This window comes from Planococcus citri, chromosome 3 (assembly GCF_950023065.1).
Source record: "Planococcus citri chromosome 3, ihPlaCitr1.1, whole genome shotgun sequence".
Lineage (NCBI taxonomy): Eukaryota > Metazoa > Arthropoda > Insecta > Hemiptera > Pseudococcidae > Planococcus > Planococcus citri.
This window is the reverse complement of record NC_088679.1, coordinates 61,763,159-61,786,948: the sequence shown is the minus strand read 5'-3', so window position 1 is coordinate 61,786,948 and position 23,790 is coordinate 61,763,159. Positions and strand designations below refer to the sequence as shown.

Below are 23,790 nucleotides of genomic sequence, written 5' to 3'. Positions count from 1 at the left end.
CAAAATGAACATTTTTTTTTCAATTTTCACCGATTAATTCATTTTGAGGTTTTTAAAAAATTTCAAATCAATGATTCTGAGAAAAAATACAGTACTTTTCAGGCAAAATGCAGTACTTTGCAGTACTTGCAGTACCGAGGATTTCAATGCAGTACTTTTACAGTACTTGCAGTACCTGCAGTACCTGTTAGACACCCTTCAATTGTATAGGGCATTATTTAAAGGGAATTTAATTTCCGATTTTTTTGTATAAAAAAAATGAACTTCGACGATTTACAACGCGACAAATTCAGTTTTCATGTAACAATTTTCACCCGTTTTCAGAATTTCACAAAAAAATATATCGGTAAATCCCAATTTTTTTAATGTTCTCAGTAATCAGCATTTTCTCCTCTTTACATTAATATAATCACCAGATTTTTAGCTTCAATACTCGCGGAGAAATTCAATTAAAAAGTTGTGAAATGCTGAAAGCGGGTGAAAGAAGTTATCGAAATTCAATTTTTTTTACACCAAAAAATCGGAAATTAAATTCTCTGAAAATAATGTTTCATACATAATAACAAAAAACCCTACTGTTTTTGCGTAAAAATTAAAAAACGTGATTTTTCTCTATGCTCTCTGTACAACTGGACCCGTTTTCAACTTTACGTTTCGGCGCGTAGCAGCGCGCTCTATGCATTGATTTTTAACGTATACAGATAATCCGTATAATGGTTTTAAAACGAACAGCTCGTATGGATCCGACCACATTGCCGCGCTACAGTCACTGGATCCGACAGAACAACGTTCGGATGCAGCGTACTTCATTTCTAGTGTGAAAGATGGCGCTTATGAGGAAGTGAATTTGTATGAGTGTGTAAACGTGTAATACTATTCTTTGTAGTGGTGTCTGGTGATGTACCTATATCGTGTATGTGTAGCGAGCTGGCAAAATATAATGCGAATGAATAGACCATTGAATACTATGGTGAAGGCTATGAGGGTGTAAAATGCCAAAAGAAAAGGACATTGATCTCCGCACTCCGGAGGAGAAAAGGCAGACGATCTTTTTCAATTCGTCATTTATCATAGGCTCCAATTACATTTCACTGTCTACTCTGTCATATGTAAGGTACAATCCCGACCAAGAAACTAATGTAATTTTTTTTGGACCAGACAAAGCTAGCTCTAAAAAACATGCAAAAATATCGTCACCGAAAATTCAAGGTGCTGAAGTTAATTTTTCAATTCTTGGTAAATTTTTGAATATGAAATTTGAGCTGAAAATGAAAAAATAAAAACAAAATCGTCAAAACGACCGGAAGTGAGTTCGAGCCGTTTTGAGCAGTTCTGGAGCCTCTAACAAATCTGAAATTCAAAATTTCACACTGTAGGTACCCTAATTGTATGTAAATTGCTGTCAACGGGTTGGGGGGGGAGGTGCTTTCAAACCGTTTTGGAGGCTGCAGCAGCATTCTAGAAATTTGAATTTTTCAAATTTTCTCTCAGCCTACGTACAAAATTGCTGGACAATAAAAATAGTATGATTTTTGAAGTACCTAGGTGACTGATCGTGCCAATGTTGGAAATTACGGTGCATAATCAGTCAAGTGGAGACGAACAAGCATCAAATTGAGCGTAAGTGGTGTTCAAGTTTATTTGGGCATAACAGATTACATTGCGTATTACTTCATGTGGGGGGGGGGGGTGGACCAAAACCCACTCAAAGAGAAGTTAAAAAGTTGGTAACTTTTCAAAAATTGATCAGAGTTTCTTCATAATTGTCAAATTTTACGTTTCGGTAAAATACCTATTTTTCGAAAAAATTGAAGAATAATTGTATTATTGTCTATACAAGAATAGGTAAATTTTATCAATTTGACAACTGCGGTGAAATTTTTCCAAAAAATTTGAAAAAACTGTTGACAAAGTTGACCAAAATTTTAAAAAATTGTCCAAACGTCGAGGAAAAAGGTTAAAAATTGATAACATTTAAAAAAATCGTAAAATAAAGTCTGCAAATTTATGAATTTGAAAAGCTAAATTTTATAATTTGAAAATGAAAGGAAACTGGAAAATTCGGTTGGTTGGAAATATTACTGAAGTAGGCAAAGCAGCTGAAATTATATAAATTTTCAAAAGCTTCTACCTCTACTTCGCTCAGTCTCGTTTGTTTATCTTATGTATTCTAAATTGAAATTTCTATAAATCCATCATTCAAGTTGAAAAATATTGAATTTCGAGAACATGAAGTTTTTGGATTTAAAAAAAAAAATCGTTGTTTTTTACTTCTCAAAATGCAAATTTCCAAGCGCATTCGCCCTCGCTTCGCTCGGGTCTTTTCAGTTTTCATTTTCGAATTCGAAATTTAAAAAAAATCTTATCAAAGTTGGTTATGGTTAAAATTTATCTACATATGATACGAGTATATAAAATTCCAACAGCTTTCATTTTGCCTTCTGCCCTCCATTGAGCCATATGAACAGTCTTTCTTCATCAAGAAAAGCACAATGAATTTTACCTTATCTTTGCTTCAGACAAATCTATTTTCGGACTCTTGAAAAAAATTATTAATGACTTTATATGTTGGTAAGTAATCATGGTGTGAAATCAGTCAAGTACACAATTAACAAGCACCAAATGCGAGCGTAAGTAGTATATAGTGCTGAACTTCACTTAGGCAGATTGCATTGCATATTAATAAATAACGGATTTTCCAAAAATTGCCAGAGCCACCAGAATCGGAGACAAAACTACTAGGATGTGTGGGGAGGAGGGGGTGGACCACCTCCAAAGTCCAAACTCGAAAAGTAGTCAAGAAGTCGGCAATTTTTCAAAAATTGATCACATTTCCATCCAAATAGTCAAATTTTACGTTTGGGTGAAATATATTTCTAACAAATTGAAGAATTATTAACATTAAAAAAAAAAAGAGGTAAATATTATAAATACAACTGCGGTAAAAATGGAAAACTTTTGCCAAATGTTTGAAAAATTTTCCAAACGTTGAGAAGAAAAATTGAAAATTGATTAAATTAAAAAAAAGTCGTCAATAATGTTGAAGTCTATACGAGTATATGAATTTGAAAATTGAGGAAAATTCAGTTGGTTGGAATTTGAAATACTTATTGCTGAAGTATGGGCAAAGTTGCTGAAATTACATGTATAGATTTGTAAAAGCTTCTGTCAGTTCTGTCTCTACTTCACTCGGCCTCGTTTGCTTTTTTTATGCATTCTAAAATGAAATTTTGAATATCATTTTTTTATTCTCGAAATACGAATTTTTGTTAGTTTGCCCGTTGCTTTTTTCTCTACATATTGGAATTTCTAAAAAATCATCATTCAAATTCTAATTTTGAAGCCAAAAAAATCATCCCATAGAAAATATCGTGTTTTTACTTCTTGAAACATGAATTTTTGAAAACGGAAATTTAAAATTTCTTCAAATCAAGGAGCACCTACTTACATAAGTATTTTCCGTAAAAATTTGGTCATTTTAATTTTATTCGGCAAAATTAGTTCTTTGTTTCTTATGCCAGTTGGCAAATTAGTGAAATTATTAGTTCTCAATTCTCATTCCAATTCTTTCATTTTAGAAAAGCAAAGTTAAAAATCATTACAAAGTATTTATATACAAGGAAAGTGAAAACTGGACAGATGTATGGAACAAGTTCTTATAACCACATTGAACAATACTATTGTCCGCACCCCCGTCATGCTCTCTCCTAATAGTTCGAGACGACTGTAGGAATACTGTTTTGAAAAAACTACACTGGCGAGTGGACGAGTGCATTCTCGGCTGCACATTGCTATTGTTGTAATCTGTAATGATGGAAACGCTAAACAGAGTTCGTTTAAAATAAATCTTATTTTCAGAATGATAAAAAAATACCAAACGAGCTAGCAGCGATGTCTCGTTGTCGGATCCACAACTACTTAACTGTTTGGTTTGGATCCCTTTGGACGGGCTATCTGTATACGTTAAAAATCAATGCTCTATGTATCCGTCGCACAGCCAATATTGGTTTTTCTAATCTCGCACCAGCACTTTAGAGCCATTACACACCGCCATAGGCATAGAACAAGAACAGAGAACTGAAAGAAATGAAACAGGAGGCCGCGGCATACCTGTAATTTATATAAACTCGGTAAAGGTTATCTTACCAAGATAAGAAATCCGCAACTGCAACAATTACCTCCTCCACCGACTGGCTTTACGGAAGCGGAAGAACGATTTCGTCGGTCGGTGGGGGGCGGGGGGGAAGCTCCACTACAGAACGCAGCGGCGAGACATCCACGACAAGGAACAATGTCCTCAGCAGAATGGCACTGTTCTACGATCCATGTGGAATGTGGCTTCCTGTTTATGTTCTTTTTTGTTCAAATCTTTTTCATAATCTTAATTTCATACGAATATACATATTTTAACGATAAAATTCGTGTTTCTTTTCAATTTAAATCTGTTTTAGTGTTTTATAATTTCATTGACAGTCTTGTTCTTGTCAGACAACTTCAACTTGGTTTTCAAAATTCCGAACTTTACAAAATAAGTAGATACTTGTAAAGAGAAAAACTGTGATGATACTTTTGAAAATTTGAAATCAATTTTGAAGAAATAAATAAATCAGAAATGTAAAACTCTGATAGAAATATAAAAATTGAAATATCGAATCAGATTTCGCAAGTGCTCACCAGCTCACCGCACATTTAAACCCAAGAATATTATAAGTATCAGTTCGAAGAAGAAATCGTTACCATTTTGTCAATGCTACTGTATTTTTCGACAGTCAAGTGTCAAGTTCTCAAGTTTCATTTTATTCCAAAGATGAAAGAACAAAAATAATAATGTCCATGTCTAATGTCGAGTCGTCGAGTCGAGTGTTATGTTGAATGTTTTTCGATTGTTTCAAATTTCAATAAAAAAAAATAATACGTAAAAGTTAATTTAATATTCGAATATAATAATCAAAATTTTAAATCTCGTCAACAGAAACAGGGAATTAGTTATTTCATTGATTTTTTACGTATACAGATAGTCCATGTCATTGATTTTTAACGTATACAGATAGCCCGTCCAAAGGGATCCAAACCAAACAGTTAAGTAGTTGTGGATCCGACAACGAGACATCGCTGCTAGCTCGTTTGGTATTTTTTTATCATTCTGAACTTAAGATTTCGTTTAAACGTTCTCCGTTTAGCGTTACAGATTACAACAATGCACTCGTCCACTCGCTGGTGTAGTTTTTTCAAAACAGTATGGTGTAGTTTTTTCAAAACAGTATTCATACAGTATCGAACTATTAGGAGAGAGCATGACGGGGGTGCGGACAATAGTATTGTTCAATGTGGTTAAGAACTTGTTCCATTCATCTGTCCAGTTTTCACTTTCCTTGTATACAAATACTTTGTAATGATTTTTAACTTTGCTTTTCTAAAATGAAAGAATTGGAATGAGAATTGAGAACTAATAATTTGCCAACTGGCATAAGAAACAAAGAACCAATTTTGCCGAATAAAATCAAAATGACAAAAATTTTTACGGAAAATATTTATGTAGGTGCTCCTTGATTTGAAGAAATTTTAAATTTCCGTTTTCAAAAATTCATGTTTCAAGAAGTAAAAACACGATATTTTCTATGGGATGATTTTTTTGGCTTCAAAATTAGAATTTGAATGATGATTTTTTAGAAATTCCAATATGTAGAGAAAAAAGCAACGGGCAAACTATCAAAAATTCGTATTTCGAGAATAAAAAAAAAAAATGATATTCAAAATTTCATTTTAGAATGCATAAGAAAAGTAAACGAGGCCGAGCGAAGTAGAGACAGAAGCTTTTACAAATCTATATGTACATGTAATTTCAGCAGCTTTGCCTACTTCAGCAATAAGTATTTCAAATTCCAACCAACTGAATTTTTCTCAATTTTCAAATTCATATACTCGTATAGACTTCAACATTATTGACGATTTTTTTTTTTTAATTTAATCAATTTTCAATTTTTCTTCTCAACGTTTGGAAAATTTTTCAAACTTTTGGCAAAAGTTTTCCATTTTTACCGCAGTTGTATTCATAAGATTTACCTCTTTTTTTTTTTATTGTTAATAATTCTTCAATTTGACGTAAAATTTGACTATTTGGATGGAAATGTGATCAATTTTTGAAAAATTGCCGACTTTTTACTACTTTTCGAGTTGGTGGTGGTTCACCCCCTCCTCCCCACACATCCTAGTAGTTTCGTCTCCGATTCTGGTGGCTCCGGCAATTTTTGGAAAATCCGTTATTTATTAATTAATATGCAATGCAATCTGCCCAAATGATAAATGAAGTTCAGCACTATATACTACTTACGCTCGCGTTTGGTGCTTGTTAATTGTCTACTTGACTGATTTCACACCATAATTACTTACCAACATTCGCGATCAGTCACCCAGTTCAAAACCATAAATTAAGGTACCGTGTAAATTTAAGCTTTTCTTCTTCATAAGGTTAAAATTTATATAAACTTCAAATTTCAAAAATTTGCTTGAGGCTTCATAACTTCTCAAAATGGCTCAAACCCACTTCCAGTATTACGTATGAAGAGCGCCGTAATAAAACGAATTGACAAGTAAAAAAAATGTATTAGGTACATAAGTTGGAAACAAGAACAAGAATTTTACGTAAAAAATGACAAGTACATAATTAGATTAACACCGATGTATGTGCTATGTAAAACTAAATAATATTAGGTATATCAACATTGCTAAATTTATCAACATTTTCACATTCTACCCACTACGCTCTTTCTAAAAATCGTGACCTTGTTCAAATCATAGTGGTCTATCTACAGTAGAGAGGTGCTCCCGAGTTCTATCTACAGTTGAATTTTCGGCAGGTGATTGATTACCAGAATACCTTGAATTACTATTCCCTTAGTTTTCCCATTTTTTGAAGTTAGAATTATGAAAAAGTATCCATAAAAACATGTTTCTTCAATTTTTTAAAAAAAGAAAACAGAAGTTTAAAAAGTTTTTGTTCTAAACACACGATCTTTTGTACATGTATGATTTTCTAAGCTCCAATTCATTTTCAACGTGCCCTCAGGATACCCTGTAATTTGATAATTTTTTCCACGTATTCTGAAACCTGAATATTTTCAAAATCCGAGATTTCAAAGACCTATTCACTCAGTGATGAGATGTCAAAATTGTATTTTTTTCTCACTTGATTTTTAAATGCGCAAAATTTTCTACTTTTTCTCACAAAAATTCATGACACTTTTTCCCTTGGTTTTTTCATTTTTTTTAAAATCAAAATAACGAAAAAGTAATCATAAAAACACATGTTTTCGATTTTTAAAAAAAAACAAAATGTAAGGGAAAAAATGAAGAAATCACAATTACTGATTTTTAAAATATTTAGTAGGTATTAAAAATTATCTTTTTTTTTTTTTTTAATGATACAGTAAAACTATTTCAAAATCTCAAAATTTTTTCACTTTTTCACTTTTGTGGTTGAATTTTTATAAATTATTCAAAATTTTCATTGAATATTTCAACTCATTTCATTTTGATATGACAAATTAGACCTTTTCAAAAAACAATAAAATTATAGCATTCAGCATTCAATTTTTGGCTCAAAATTGTTAGAAAATGCTCAACAAATGTTTTCATTGGGATATTCGAATTTTTCACATACTTGTAACTTATTTTGATATGTCATATGAAGAGTCCATGGAATGAACCAGGCAAGTCACTTTTTTAAACTTTTGTGTTACGACGTTTTCCGTTTTGAAGTATCAGAATGCTCCAATTTTGTAGTGAATTTGAATTTCATCAAAGTAATGACTGGAAATACATCACACAACATTCCACAAACACAACTTAAGGCATAGTAAAAAAAAAATGAAGATAAACGCCAGTCACGAGTTGAAAAGTCACTCTTTTCGTGAAAAAATCAAGCAAAAAATTGAAAAATTGATGTTTTGCAACAACGTGAATTTGATGAAAATCGATTATTATGATGATATGTAGGTATAATAAAAAATTTTAACACGCTAAATAATTAATTATGTTAAAATATTCTTCCTTTCGCCTCACATTTGGTCTAAATTCATTTCTCTCCTCTCCTCTTTTTTTAAAGACCATTTTAACCACAAAAAAATCGATTTTTTTTCAAAATTTAATTGGACTACATTTTTTACTCCTCCGTGTGAATTAATTCGACCCTAAATTCATTTTGAAAAAAATTGACTTAAGTACCTACCTATGTACATATTTGAACTTTTTGGAAAATTTCATTTTGTTTTCATAGCTCACATGGCATCCTTTCTGAAAACATCCAATGAAGGCATAACCAAAAATTTACGATCAAAATTCTTCAAAAACGGTCAAAAACCATTCAGTCTAAAAACCTTTTTATAATGACCGCAACTTTTCACGTTTTTTTTCACAGCAAAAATTTCAAAGTGCTTTTTTACGGCGAAAAAAAATTAATCTTACTTTGCCTTACTTTTTTCCGTAGTATTAATCGTAAAAAGCTACGGCAAAGTAGAATTAATTTTACTTTGCCATAAAAAAAAACACTTTGAAAATTTGTCTACAACTGTTCTACGTTTTTTCTCTAGCTTTCTACTGTCATTATAAAAAGAGCTTAAATATTTGAATTTCGTACTAATTTTTAATCTATTTTGATCAGTCACATGACCATAATGTCATTTTCCTTTGTTTTTCAAAATTAAAAATACAAAAAAATACGTACCTAGGTACCTACTTATTAAAACACATTTCATCAATTTCAATTTTTTCCAAGGCAAACAGTAAGGGAAAAAATGAAGAAGTCAGAATTACCTACTGATTTTAAAATATTGGCATAAAAAAAATGACCGTTTTTTTTTTAAATAATAGAGTAAAACTGCTCAAAATCTCGAAACTTTTTCACTTTTTTTATTCAAATTTTCACAAATTGTTCAAAATTTTCAATTTGTTTATTTTATTAGCCTTATCAATGGCGTTTTGTTTTTTAGTGGCATCAAAAATTTTTATGCGTAGCGCGAAGTCCAAGATTGCCAAACGATGCTTTGTACAATCATCAGACCCCAGCCATGACATAATCGTTTCATCTTTTTTGATAATGGTCGACATCTTCTCTCTCAATTTTTTTTTATGGGATAACAAAACGAATTTTTGTTGAAAAATATCCATCACATGACTAAAAACGTAGGTGTATATTTCTGCTGGATATAATAGTCCCACAAAAGTACCATCTTCGTTTTTAGTACATGTGATATTATCATATGTTTTTTCAACAATGAGTTGGTTATAAGGTGTCTCTTCTGGAAAACTAGCCACCAGATTGCTCAAACACGTTTTACAATCCACTTTATTAACAACCGATCTAATTACAGCTCCGGCAAAGTAAGTAATTGAGCATTTTTCCAATGTAATTTTTTCAACTGGAAGACTAGAAACATTGACACCCCTCTCCCCCGCTTCAAGATTCTCTATCCTTTCCACCAACTCAATTGCACTTGTAACATCCACATCCATGTTCTCTGTTTCAAAATCTCCTGTTCCTTCCACCCCCCCACCCCCACTCACAATTACATTTTCAGTATCGTCATTCAGAACCACATTTTCCATACTGCTAACCTCTCCCCCTTCACCATCAATTACATTTTCATTATCGTCTTTCAGAACCACATTTTCCACACTGCCTACCTCTCCCCCTTCACCATTGTTTACAGCAGTTGCATCATTATTATTTATAACCACATTTTCCACTCCTTCCACCACCTCACCACTCATACTTTTTGAAACTTTCTTTAACCAATCAAAATCAATGAACTTCCCTCCATCAGGCTCGCAATTTCCATTTGTTTTGAAGTCATTGTACATAAACCAAGTATATTCACTTCGAAAAGAAGTTCGAAGTGTACGGGCTGTAGGATTTCGATTATAGCCACCATTCTGTCGAAAAATAGAAAAAAGATTTTCCAATGCATCCTGATTTAGTTTACTGGTGCATAAATATTTTATTTCTTGGTTTTTGTTCTCATCATTGAACAGTAATAAAATTGCTCGAATGGTTTGAACCATTCCTTTAAAGCAAGGTGGTTGATACTCAGTATTTTTTTCATCTGAGTGCAGAATTTTCTTCAATTTTTTAAAATATTTTACACCAGATTTCAAGGTGCGCTTAGCTTTTCCTGTACTTCGCAATGCTCGACGATAGGGATTTTTATCCAAAGGGTGCCGACTGTTTAAAGAATCAAAAAGATTATCAACAAATCCTACGAATTCTGCTGTATTTTCTGCAGTTGAGCTTTTCAGCTCACCTGATTTAAAACAAACCCGAATCACAGATGAAACACTCTGACTCAATGTTTGCACTGCTCTTTTTACACTCATTTTTTGAAATGGCCCTGGTGCTACATGACTATCAGTTAATTTTGTAAGTGCATTTGATTTACGATTAGGCTTATTAATATTATAAACCTGCCTGATATCGGAAAAACGAATGAGTCCCTTATCATTTATGTAACTTCCATTTAGAAGATTGTTTCTTAGATTCTTAATGAGGTGAGGGACATCGTAAAGAGCATAAATCTTGTGATCCTCCACATTAAAATATGGTTTTTTCATGGTAACGCCTAATAACTTGAAGGCCCCTTGATTATTTGTGCCCTGGTCACATACTACACCCTTTACTATGAGACCAGCTGCAAATAATTTTTTAATAGCTGCGGTAACAATATTCCTCAAATTGCCTTTATTCACACCTTTTTCTGAAAGAAAATATGCGATTGGAATTTTCCAACTTTCATAAATACCTCTCACCATCAGAACTAAGGCCTGTTTAGCTCTCTTTTTTTTCCTTCCAAATTCACCAAGATCTTCATATCCTTCGATGTAATCACCAAATTTATTATACTCAAGGTGATTTTTGATTGTCATTTCATCGAATAGTAAAACACATGCTTTTTTTGTATAAAGATGTCCATGAAATTTTTGTTTAATACCATCAAATAACTTACTTTGTAAACCTGGGGCCAAATCAATTTTACCAAGCCATTTATGGACAGTTGACGAAGCGGGAAGAACTATTCCCAAATTTCTCAATAATTTGTAGGTGGTAGGAGATTTATAGTACAATTTTAATGAAAGTTTCTTCTCATCCACGTTCCAAGGACGTTTCTTTGTTTTAAATTGCATTTTAACCAGCGTTTTTGAGCTTTCTGATTTAAGTTTGTGGGTTTCAATCATAGTATTAACGTTCCTCAAAAGTTTGAGTGATTTTATGTTATTTTTGAAACGATATATTTTATGATACTGTGTACGTACCAATGCCTTCTGCTGTTTTAAATCGATTTTCAATTTTTTTTTTCGCGGAGTATCTTTTTCATCTACAAAATTCAATCGACATCGGCGGCGTTTTCTGGGCATGGGTGATGGCATATTAATAATTTTTTGAATAAGAGATTGTGTAGCTGTGCCATGTTGAGCAGTATTGTTGACGGAATGATTATCCAGAGAATAGTAATTGAGCAGTAAAATCAACTGAATTACTTTGAAGCATATCATTGAGTACAGCAGCATTATCTCGAAAAGCACCATTTGTATAGATGAGATAATAGATGACTTCTGAAATACAAGTATAACATTTCATTCATGATAGATCATTCGCCATACACAATTGAATATATTTTAGGCAACAAAGATAGGTACCTACCGAACAGTTATGCTGATTATTGTTTGCAGATGGTTCGGAAGTTAATGAATCAGGGCAATGCATTCGAGAAGGATTAATATTTACAGAAGATTGGGTTGGAGACGAAGTATCAATCAAATTATTTTGGGGAGGAAGAATAGAGTTGTTGCAATCAAACAAATTATTTAGGGGAAGACTTGAGTTACTTTCATTAAAGGAATAATTTTGATGAACAACAAAATTATCAGAATAATGTAGAGGAATGGCAGTCTTGATGAGACCCTTTTTTTTGTCATTCTTATTCATGAAGTCAGACTCCTTGAAGTGGTTGTGACATACCCTGCGATTATAAAGTTCTGTTCCACTAAGGGAGGTCAATTTTATGTTCCCTGTAAAACAAACAACATCATTATGGATTGTTCATCTTGTACATCGATCTTCAATCACAAATGGTTTCGCAGCACGTTGAAAGTTGAATAATTTCAACCTGTGTAACTACTCAATTTTTTGGAATAAAAATTGAAATAGGTACCTACTTATTTGTACATATGTACTAAACATTTTTTGAAAATCTGTTCTTGAAAGTTTGAGTACCTACCTACCTACCTACCTACCTACCTACCTACCTACCTAAAGACTGGTTACATGTGCCAAGCCCTGTGTGCCCCAAAAAGGGGGCCATTATTTTGAAAAAATGTGAAAAGTCGTGTAATATATCGAATGGTATGTTTTCGAGGATACTGAACCCGAATATGAACTTCTTTTCTGTTCACGATTCCTCGAAACCTCCGTAGGTAACTATATCTTCTAATCGGGATAAATAGGTTTCAAATTTTCTGATTTCTGTAGTTCTAATACGATCGCGCGGTATACTTAAATGAATTTTTAATTATACATTCTGTGGTAAAATTTCACGCTGAACACTTTTTGTTCTCTTCAATTTCCACCATTTGCCATAATTTTTGGAGAAAAACGTAAAAAACGTGTTTTTTTTAGCTTTCCAGCTTGACCCACCACTCCAAGTGGCCAGGCGATGATTTCTATTGGGTCATTCCACGCCAAATCGGCGGTAAGAAAATCGGTTCATTTGGAGAGGCTGTAGCCTTGTCAACGAAAATTTCAGCATGAAAATTCATCATCAATTCGTTGACAAATTATTGCGAGTGAGGGAAATTTTTTACAAATGTTTGTCTACACATTGGTAAAATATCTCAAAAATGAAAAATTTTCATTTTTTAGGTTTCTGGTGGTATTTTTGCAATGTGTCAAACTTGTGATTTTTTTTCTCGAAAATGAAAAAAAAATGCCGGTGCAATTTTTTGATATGTTATTCTACGTAAAAACGACTAAAACTGAGAATTTTTACTGGGGGACAATACATCACGGGTACATTTAAATTGCAAGTTTTTAAATCGATTTTTTTAGGTTTTTGAAAGAGACAACACTGATTTTGGCATAATTTGTCGATTAGTCACTTGAAGTACTACAATTAGAAAAAAAGTTCAAAATTCTATACCACGTACAACCGGAGCAATTTGCAACTGAAATTTTCCATTTTCGGCTATTTTGGAAAAATTTAAAACTCCACAGCTCCGCCAAAAAAATCGAAAAAATGTCCGGTTTGCGTCATTCGCCTGATTTTGAAAAGAATCGAAGAACTCTTTTACAAAAATCCGCCGATTTGGCATGGAATGACCCATAAAAACTGGACTCAAATTTACGTATTTGACGAAAAAATCGTTTTTGGTATGTTTTTTTGTTCCGGAGTAATGTCGATTCAAAGGTTTCTTTTGTTTCCCTTTCTCCCCCCCCACCATTCGATGAAAAAATCTGAAAAAGTTCAGGGAGGTACCACTATGTATCCTCCAACTGTATTCGTTCACAGAAACCCATAATTATTTTTTTAGAGTACTAAACATACCCATTGAGTTTTATCAGAATCCGAAGTTGAGGGCATTTTGCCTGTCTTAATGGGGGGGGGGGTATCCTTTTATTTACCTAAGTAGGTACTACATATGACAAAGTTTCAATTTTCAATTTTTGAGTATTCTCAAACAAAATTTTGAATATCATTTGAATTTCTTTTAGGGAGAGCAGTATCGCTAAAAACGAGCATTGGCACATTGCAACAAACAAAAAAAAAATCAAACAAAAATTGGCCACTCCGAAATGAAATTTTAACGGGGAGTCACGGGTGTGATTCATTTTTAATCACAAAGTGGAGTATGGTTTTCCAAGTAGCGAAAAAATTTTTGAACTAACTAAAGATAGGTATGAAACTTGACATTTCCATAAATTTTCATCAAATGAAATTGGAAAGCTACATTTCACTCTCACTCTACACCTTAATTTCAACATACTCAATGGAATGGAGATGATTGCATGCAGCCTCGAGCGACATTTCGGAAATTTCAGTTTGTCAAAAAAACCCATAAAATGTGTCCACATCCACTTTAGTATGCAATTGATACTCGCTGATGACCCACTTGCAATAGGGTGTAAACTGTAAAAATAGGCTAGTTTCAAACTGTAACACACTGATTTTGGAAAAATGGCACGCAGTCGATCAAGCGGGTCAAATCGCGAGCAGGCGTGCTTAAGTTGGTATTGACTGGTTTTATGGTGTTTTTTTGAAAAAACAGTAAATTCCAAAAAGTCGTTGAAAGCTGCAAAGTGGCTTAAAAACTTATTTTCAGCCAATTCTGCTCAAGTCAAAATTGTAACTGACAACAGTGAATTTCGACTTTTCAAATTTACTGGACGCTCCATGAACTGCTCAGAACCATTCAAAAACGTTTCCAATCGATTTAGGGGATCGAAAATATAATCCATTCTAAATTACGTATTTCTAGGCCAAGTAGTTGAAAATTTCATTTTTTTATTTGATTTGATTTTCAAAAATTCATCAAAAATCGAAAAATGCACTTAATCACGTGAAATTTTGGCTATTGCATGTTCTTTCGACCTGGTTTTGTCCAACAGCTTCAAATTTTCAAAACAATTGTAGGTGTAGGTATTTTATGGGTAACCCGTCAAAATTTAAAAAAAAAAGTCGAATTGATAAGTAGATAGATAGGTATACGAGTATGTATAGTAATATGTAGGAGTAGGTACCCTATTCAAAGAAATAATTAATTGTAAATAAGCTCAATTTTGGTCTGTAGGTACTCATACTTTTGTTAAAATTAAACCCACAACAACAACAAACAACAAAATTTAAAAATTCAATGTGAACCAACTTTTAGTTTACCGCGATTTAATTTTATAAATTACTAGGTATGTAATTTCTTGATCACTTAAGTATATTGATGAAAAAAACTAAACTTACCTGAATTAGCAACCCATTGTACAGCTCTGTTTTCCTCTCTCGGAAAGCGAAAAAAAACCAAGTCGTCATCATTCCGTTTTGACTTTCCACAACCAAAAAATTCACACTTATTACCAGACATTTCACAAAATTCGCATTTTTAAGAAAACCATTTGAATAAGTTACGCGGACGAAAATTGAAAAAGGAATGAGAAGAACCTGAGAAGCGAGCTGTTATTTATACATTTACATAATTGAGGTATCCATGCAAAAAAATCACTTTTTCTAAAGGCCTTATTGAGAAGTTCAAGAACTTTTTCGTTGACTGTTGCTGAAAAGAAATGCATTATGTTTGCTCGCAAAACGATATTATTGTTTTCTTCCTTTTATAAAAACTATTGTCCACAAATAAGGTACATGTTCACCTGAGTGATGAACTTTTCCTGGAAGATCGTATTTATGTATGTACAAATAATAGCGGCTTTCCTTTTTTAAAAAATATGACCGCATTTCACCTTTTTAAAATTGAGTTTCCAAGTACTGCTTGTCGCATACCTATCTTATTAATGGATTTTATTCTTTAAAGCTATATAGTTTAGAATGACGAAATCGTATTGTTTAAGAATAAACGTCACATCAAGCAAAAAAAGAAAACTACCAGACAATTGATACATCTGGGTCAACTACCCCGTTAGGTACTAACAATATCATTGAAAGATTTATAAGTAGGGGATATTGAAGTAAAATAAGGTTCGGCAAAAAATATTTGCAAAATAGCATTGACAGTGAATTTTTAACATAATTAATCTTATTAGGACGTTGTCGAGTCTTAGAGTGAGAAGAATATAGTCTTCAGGATGTCAACAAAACAAACAATGCGCGTAGGTACTGTATTCAACTTGAAAGGGAACCTCTCTTTTCCAGGTATTCACATTCGATTTGATTTAGACTGAAAGTTTTGTAAAGAGCATGGTTTGAAACACACATAATTAAAATTTCAGCTGCAGAAATTGATTTGTAAATTTTTGGAGAATCGCCAAAATTCAAAATTGACCATCCTCGTGAATGATTTATGCTAAGTCAGTTAGTTGATTAATTCAGTCAGTAAATAAATTTCTAAAATGTGCCTTTTCTTTTTTATTACCTGTCCTAAACAAATAAAATGTGCCTGAAAGATATGTAGGTACTTAAATGTTTAAAACAACAAAATCTGCAGCCGATTTTACGTTTATAAAGTCATTAATAATTTTTTTCAAGAGTCCGAAAATAGATTTGTCTGAAGCAAAGATAAGGTAAAATTCATTGTGCTTTTCTTGAGGAAGAAAGACTGTTCATATGGCTCAATGGAGGGCAGAAGGCAAAATGAAAGCTGTTGGAATTTTATATACTCGTATCATATGTAGATAAAATTTTAACCATAACCAACTTTGATAAGATTTTTTTTAAATTTCGAATTCGAAAATGAAAAGTGAAAAGACCCGAGCGAACTGCGAAGCGAGGGCGAATGCGCTTGGAAATTTGTATTTTGAGAAGTAAAAAACAACGACTTTTTTGAAATCCAAAAACTCCATGTTCTCGAAATTCAATATTTTTTAATTTGAATGATGGATTTATAGAAATTTCAATTTAGAATACATAAGATAAACAAACGAGACTGAACGAAGTGGAGGCAGAAGCTTTTGAAAATTTATATAGGCCTAATTTCAGCTGCTTTGCCTACTTCAGTAATATTTCCAACCAACCAAATTTTCCAGTTTCCTATTCCTTTCATTTTCAAATTATAAAATTCAGCTTTTCAAATTCATAAATTTGCAGACTTCATTTTACGATTTTTTTAAAAATTTAATCAATTTTTAATCTTTTTCCTCGGCCTTTGGACAATTTTTTAAAATTTTGGTCAACTTTGTCAACAGTTTTTTCAAATTTTTTGGAAAAATTTCACCGCAGTTGTCAAATTGATAAGATTTACCTATTCTTGCATAGACAATAATACAATTATTCTTCAATTTTTTCGAAAAATAGGTATTTTACCCAAACGTAAAATTTGACAATTATGAAGAAACTCTGAACAATTTAGGAAAAGTTACCAACTTTTTAACTACTCTTTGAGTGGGTTTTGGTCCACCCCCCTCCCCCCCACAGGAAGTAATACGCAATGTAATGTGTTATGCCCAAATAAACTTGAACACCACTTACGCTCGATTTGGTGCTTGTTTGTCTCCACTTGACTGATTACGCACTGTAATTTCCAACATTGGCACGATCAGTCACCTAGGTACTTCAAAATCATACTATTTTTATTGTCCAGCAATTTTGTACGTAGGCTGAGAGAAAATTTGAAAAATTCGAATTTCTAGAATGCTGCTGCAGCCTCCAAAACGGTTTGAAAGCACCCCCCCCCACCCCGTCGACAGCAATTTACAATTAGAGGGTACAGTGTGAAATTTTGAATTTCAGATTCGTTAGATGCTCCAGAACTGCTCAAAACGGCTCGAACTCACTTCCGGTCGTTTTGACGATTTTGTTTTTATTTTTTCATTTTCAGCTCAAATTTCATATTCAAAAATTTACCAAGAATTGAAAAATGAACTTCAGCACCTTGAATTTTCGGTGACGATATTTTTGCATGTTTTTTAGAGCTAGCTTTGTCTGGTCCAAAAAAAATTACATCAGTTTCTTGGTCGGGATTGTACCTTTCTTGTAAGACTAACCTATACATATGACAGAGTAGACAGTGAAATGTAATTGGAACCATGATAAATGACGAATTGAAAAAGATCGTCTGCCTTTTCTCCTCCGGAGTGCGGAGATCAATGTCCTTTTCTTTTGGCATTTTACACCCTCATAGCCTTCACCATAGTATTCAATGGTCTATTCATTCGCATTATATTTTGCCAGCTCGCTACACATACACGATATAGAACATCACCAGACACCACTACAAAGAATAGTATTACACGTTTACACACTCATACAAATTCACTTCCTCATAAGCGCCATCTTTCACACTAGAAATGAAGTACGCTGCATCCGAACGTTGTTCTGTCGGATCCAGCGACTGTAGCGCGGCAATGTGGTCGGATCCATACGAGCTGTTCGTTTTAAAACCATTATACGGATTATCTGTATACGTTAAAAATCAATGGTCCATGTAATGGTTTTAAAACGAACAGCCCTTATGCATCCGACCACATTGCCGCGCTACAGTCGCTGCATCCAACAGAACAATCTTCGGATGCAGCATACTTCAGATCTAGTGCGAAAGATGGCGTTTTTGAAAAAGTGAATTTGTGTGAGTGTGTGAATGTGTAAAGATATTCTCTGTAGTGGTGACTGCCGTGTGGTGTTTAAGTGTAGCGAGTAGACAAAAACGATGTACCTATACCTAAATGAATAGACCATTGCGAATACATTGCGTGCCATGGGTAGGAGATGAGGGTGTAGTAAATGCAGGGTCGACGATGCTACAGAGTACAGAACATTGTTCTCCAGAGGTGGGAAAAATACAAAAGGCAGAAGATCTCTTTCGTTTTACTGTTATCATCTTACACAGAAATTAGTAACCTAATTTGTAAAACACTTATGTTAACAATCAAGTCTTGCAAGGGAGATGCAATTCCGACTCAGGAACTGACGAATTTTGTGTAAAAATACCGGCACCAAAAATTCCAGGTACGAGAGTGCATTTTTTGATTTTTGGTGAATTTTTGAAAATCAAATTTGGACTGAAAATTAAAAAAATAACAACAAAATTCACCAAATTAACCTAGAAAGCTGAAATTGACCTAATATATTATTTACTCGTATGACTCGTCGAACCAACTGGAAGCGGCTTCGAGCCGATTCGAGCAGTTCTGGAGCCTCTAGCAAAGTTTTGAAATTCTAAATGTCTATAAATTCTAACATTATGAAGAAGGAAAGCTGAAATTTACATTATACCGTAATTGTATGTAAATTGCTGGGTGGAATGGTGGTGCTGTGCTTTTGAACAGTTTTGAAGGCTCCAGCACTCCAGCAGCATTTTGGAAATTCGAATTTTCCAAATTTTCAATTAGGTTACATATAAAAGTGCTGAACAAAAAATAGATGGTATTGATTACTGGATTTTCCAAAAGTCGCTGGAGCCTCCAGAATCAAGAGACAAAACTACCGTGGGGAGAGGTGAGGGAGGGCCACTACCCACTCAAAAACTAGTCAAAATGTCGACAATTTTTCAAAAATTGATCACAATACGTTTGGGTAAAATATTCCGAAAAAATTGAAGAATTATTGACTACAAAAATCGGTAAATCTTTTAATTTCGACAACTGCGGTTAATTTTTCCAAAAAATTTGAAAAATTCTCTATAAAAATCCTCAAATTTCATGATTTTGACGAAGTTTTGCAAAAATTTTGAAAAATTGTCCAAATGTTGAGAAGAAAGTTCAAGAATTGGCTGAATTTTTTTTTTAACTTCAAATGTTGTAGTCGGCAAATTCATGAATTTAAACATCATTCTGAATTTGATAATATGAAAATTAAAGAAAATTCAATAGGTTGGAAATTTTGCTGAAGTAGGTAGAGATGTTGAAATTACGTAAATTTTTAAAAGCTTCTGCCTCTACTTCACAAGAAAATGAAGTTTTTGGATAAAAAACATTGTTTTTTACTTATCAAAATACTAATTTTCAAAAGCCTTCGCCCTCGCTTCGCTCGGGCATCTTCGATTTTGTTTTTCGAATTTGAATTAAAAGAAAACTATAAGTCATTATTTTGAATTTTAAAATTTTGAAGTGAAAAAAATGTACGCGAATTTCAGCTTTCCATCTTCGTATTCTGAAGTTTAGTTATAATATAATATGCAATTTCTAGTTTTTCAAAGATTTGTTGGAAACTCCAGTAACTCCTTTAAGAAGTTCAAAACTGTTTCTAATCGATTAGGCAGGCCATACCATTAGGGTATAGGCACTGGTACCTTAAAATTCAGCTCTCTCGGGTAATTTGATTTCTTCTATTTTGATCAAGCCCTTTAATTTTCAAAAATTCATCAAAAATCGAAAAATGCATTTCAGCCCTTGAAATTTTGAGTGGTGGTGTGGTATATTTTGGAATGCTTCTTCAATGTAGCTTTAACGGGTTCAAAATTACGTTCTTCCAGTTATGGATACATCCCTTGTTAGTGTTAATCCTTCAATTTCAACTTCTCAAACTTTTTTCTTGAACTAGTGTGACCCAAAGTTGGTTATGGTTATTTCACGATGAAATAAAAAATTCCAATAGCTTTCATCCCCCCTCCCCACGCCTGCCATTTTTCACTTCTCCAAAAGATGTCTGCGGTGACATTTATGCAAAAAATTTTAAAAATTTACATCAAAAATCAAATTTTATGATTTTGATGAAGTTTTGCCAAAATTTTGAAAAATTGTCAAATGTTGAGAAGAAAGTTTAAAAATTGACCTAATTTTTGAAAAAAAATTGTCAAATGTTGAAGTTGACAAATTTATGAATTTAATTGAAATTTCTAAAAATCGATAATTCAAATTAACAAGTATTGAATTTTGAGAAAATGAAGTTTTGAATACAAAACATTGTTTTTTAATTCTCAATATACGAATTTTCGAAAGTATTCACCCTCGCTTCGTTTGGGCCCATTCGTTTTTCCTTTTCAAATAAATTTTTAAAAGAAACATTCATTCAAGGTCTAAAATCGTGAAGGAACAACGTAATATCCTCAAACAATAAATATAGTTTTTTTATTCTGAAAATACGAATTTTCGATACTTATAGCATTGCTTGCTTGCTTTTTTTCTCTTTTGAAATTTCTGAAAAAACCCTTTCATTCACATTCTAATTTTGAAGCCAAAAAATTTCTCACATAATTACCTATATAGTTTTTTACTTTTTGAAACACAAATTTTTGAAAGCCTATGTCTTCACTTCGCTCAGATAGGTACCTACTCCTATATTTATATCTCTTTTCCAAAATGAAAGGCCAAAAATTAGAAGAAAGTGTAAACTGAACAGACAGATGGGACAAATTCTTAACCACATCGAACAACAGGTACTCTCTATTGTCCGCAGCTCCGCACCCCCCCGTCATGCTCTCTCCTAACCATTCAAGTCGCTGTCGTTCGAGATGTACTCTTCTGAATGTTGTTTTAAAAAAAATACCCTGGATGCATTATGTATTCATTCTCGGATGCATATTGCTATTGTTGTAATTCCTAATGATGAAAACGCTAAAAAGAGAACGTTTAAAAGAAATCTTATGTTTAGAATGATGAAAAAGTACCAATGGACATCGCAGCGATGTCTAGTAGTCGGATGCATAACTATTTAACTGTTATGTTTGGATCCATTTGAACGGGCTATCTGTATACGTAAAAAATCAATGGTTATTTTGCTGTCCGTGGATTAGTGATGGAAGTGGGGGTGCTGCTGGTGTTTCCGTTTACTGTTCACAAGCATCAATTCCTGAGACATGCGCAGATGCGTTTGTTTCTAATTTGAAATCCACAGAGTTGACGACAAAACCAGTGGCCTTAGTTTGCATCAGAGTAGTTGTCTAGGTTAACTAAAAGGTCGATGGGTGAAACCGGTTCATCAATTTGCAACCAGTTATTTTCACACTCTACGACTTTTGTTTCGACCTTTTCTTCTACCTACAATTTCGAGGTATTTTTTGTTAACTGGTTGTAAATTATTGAACCGGTTTCAAAAAATTCATATCACGTTTTTGTCGCCTTAGTGTGTAGAATACATTGCGCTAATGAAAACCAGTTCGAATTTTTTGACCAATTTGTGGACATCCTGTGTATGGGTCTGAAATTTTCCAGATCACTTTTGAAAGCCCTTATTTCTCTCTCTACTCAACGCCACTTCATTTATCTCGCTAGCTCTTTCCACTTGAAAAAAAAATCACCGAGCACGACTTTTGTGTCATACTATATATTGCTTCTACACGGGCACCTCCAGAGCTAAAAAAATTTCTCAAGAGAGTTTCAGCTCAAAAATAACATTTCCATTGAATTTGGTCAAATCCTGCCACACTTTTCTTCTCATCCAGCCAATGGGTGTATTTGAAATCAAATTTGTACAGAAAATATACTCATTTCTTTTCCAATATCATATAATGTTCCATGTGGGGTGAAATTTCTCTCCGATCTTTCGAGATGTAGGGTATTTTGTAAAACATTCACCACCGAAAACTTTTCCAATAACTTTATACTTGGGATAGGAGACACGGTTGTGGTCGGTGACACTCAACACACACTATACGTACATATGTAATTACGTATTCACGCGATAATACGCTAAGTATACGCTACAGGGACATCAACGACGCTTGTAACAGACTGGGTGTCATTAATTTAACTCATTAAGCAAATAAGCTGATCCTTTACTACTCAGTTATTCGGTTAATCCGTATAGGCATATTTGACCATACGAAGATGAAGTTGCCTTACACAGTATTGGTCTCGTGTAATAACACCAAGATTATCATTTCATCGATATAGCCAGATAGCCAGGGTATATGAGTATATACTTAGCATATACAACTACATCCCTTGCATATTTATTATATTATGATATGGTCATTTCGACCCTTATAATTTGATGATTCTGGTATACGTAGTATACATACTATAACGGAAATCTGTACTATGTACATAATATTTCGTACATCCTATAATGATACATCTTTGACTATATAGCTCGTTACCTCTGTTTTCATGATTACAGGTTACCCGATCGTCATCATCTCGGAAACGATAAAGTGCTGATTTTTGCTCATCGGCCTCTACTCTCTGGCCATCTCGACCATCTCCCATCATCTTTCTCTTTCTGCACTCTGGGTTAAAACCACGTGAACACCACAACGGAAGGCTGGGCGAACGCGGCGAAGCGTCTTCACTTGGCGTGCCCGCAACCAACACTCATCACACCCATCAGCGAGGCCACCAATGATGACAGTGATGCTTATCCGACGACATTTGAGAAGAACCGCCGCCACCACAGCCACTACAACGACGACAGCCACTTCTTCAGCCAGTTATTACGCACAACCGCAATATCCGGCCCATCCGTTGAAATTTCGAATGAATTACTCGTCGCCTACCAGGGCTATGCGTTATTATCGTATTTGGATTTATACGTGCAATGCCGTCCTATTTGTTTGCGTAATCGGTTTCATAATCGTCGCTTGTAAAGTAATCGTGGCCGATCCGCGCCGAACCCTTATACCGGACTTCAACCTCACCCATCCCAGTTTACTATACGCTTATTTCGCGCTCATTATGCAAAGCGGTTTCCTACAATTGGTCGGCTGCTTAGGTGCTAGAAATCTAAACGAGCGTCTCCTAAACGTTTATTGGTGCTTATTACTGTTACTATTAATCGGCGACGTGTTACTGGGCCTATTTTGGGTACACCATTTCGAATATATCGTTACGCAAGTGCGTCCCGTGCTCAAGAATCGATTTCGCGCGCAATACGGTTCGGACAGCGAGTTCACCGAATTATGGGACATGGTGCAACGTAACGATCAATGTTGCGGAGTCGAAAACTACAAAGATTTTTATCAAAATTATTCCTTCGTTAATTGGGGTAAGTATCACCTTCGTTATGTATACCTAGACCTACCTACGCCAATTTCTAATTAGTCTACCTTGACAATAATCATCGGCAACGTACCCCAAAAAACATCACAGTCACAGTCGTCGTGTCGTATATAGCTCTCTCATAAATAAACCAGGGTCGTATCTCTCTCAAAGATATAATTTTAGTATACAGCCAGGCGACAAGTCTACCTCTACATAGTCGAGCTAATTAA

At 33.7% G+C, this 23,790-nt stretch overlaps 1 protein-coding gene across 3 annotated transcripts in view; it reads left to right on the top strand.

Moving 5' to 3' along the window:
* LOC135841788 (uncharacterized) overlaps positions 1 to 23,790 on the top strand; it is a 282,222-nt gene that overhangs the window by 241,645 nt on the left and 16,787 nt on the right. For all 3 annotated transcript variants that reach the window (XM_065358977.1, XM_065358975.1, XM_065358976.1), the window contains one exon: positions 22,701 to 23,564. In XM_065358977.1, coding sequence (XP_065215049.1) covers positions 22,922 to 23,564 — 643 coding nt within the window. In that variant the 5' untranslated portion in view covers positions 22,701 to 22,921. The remainder of the gene's footprint in view (positions 1 to 22,700; positions 23,565 to 23,790) is intronic.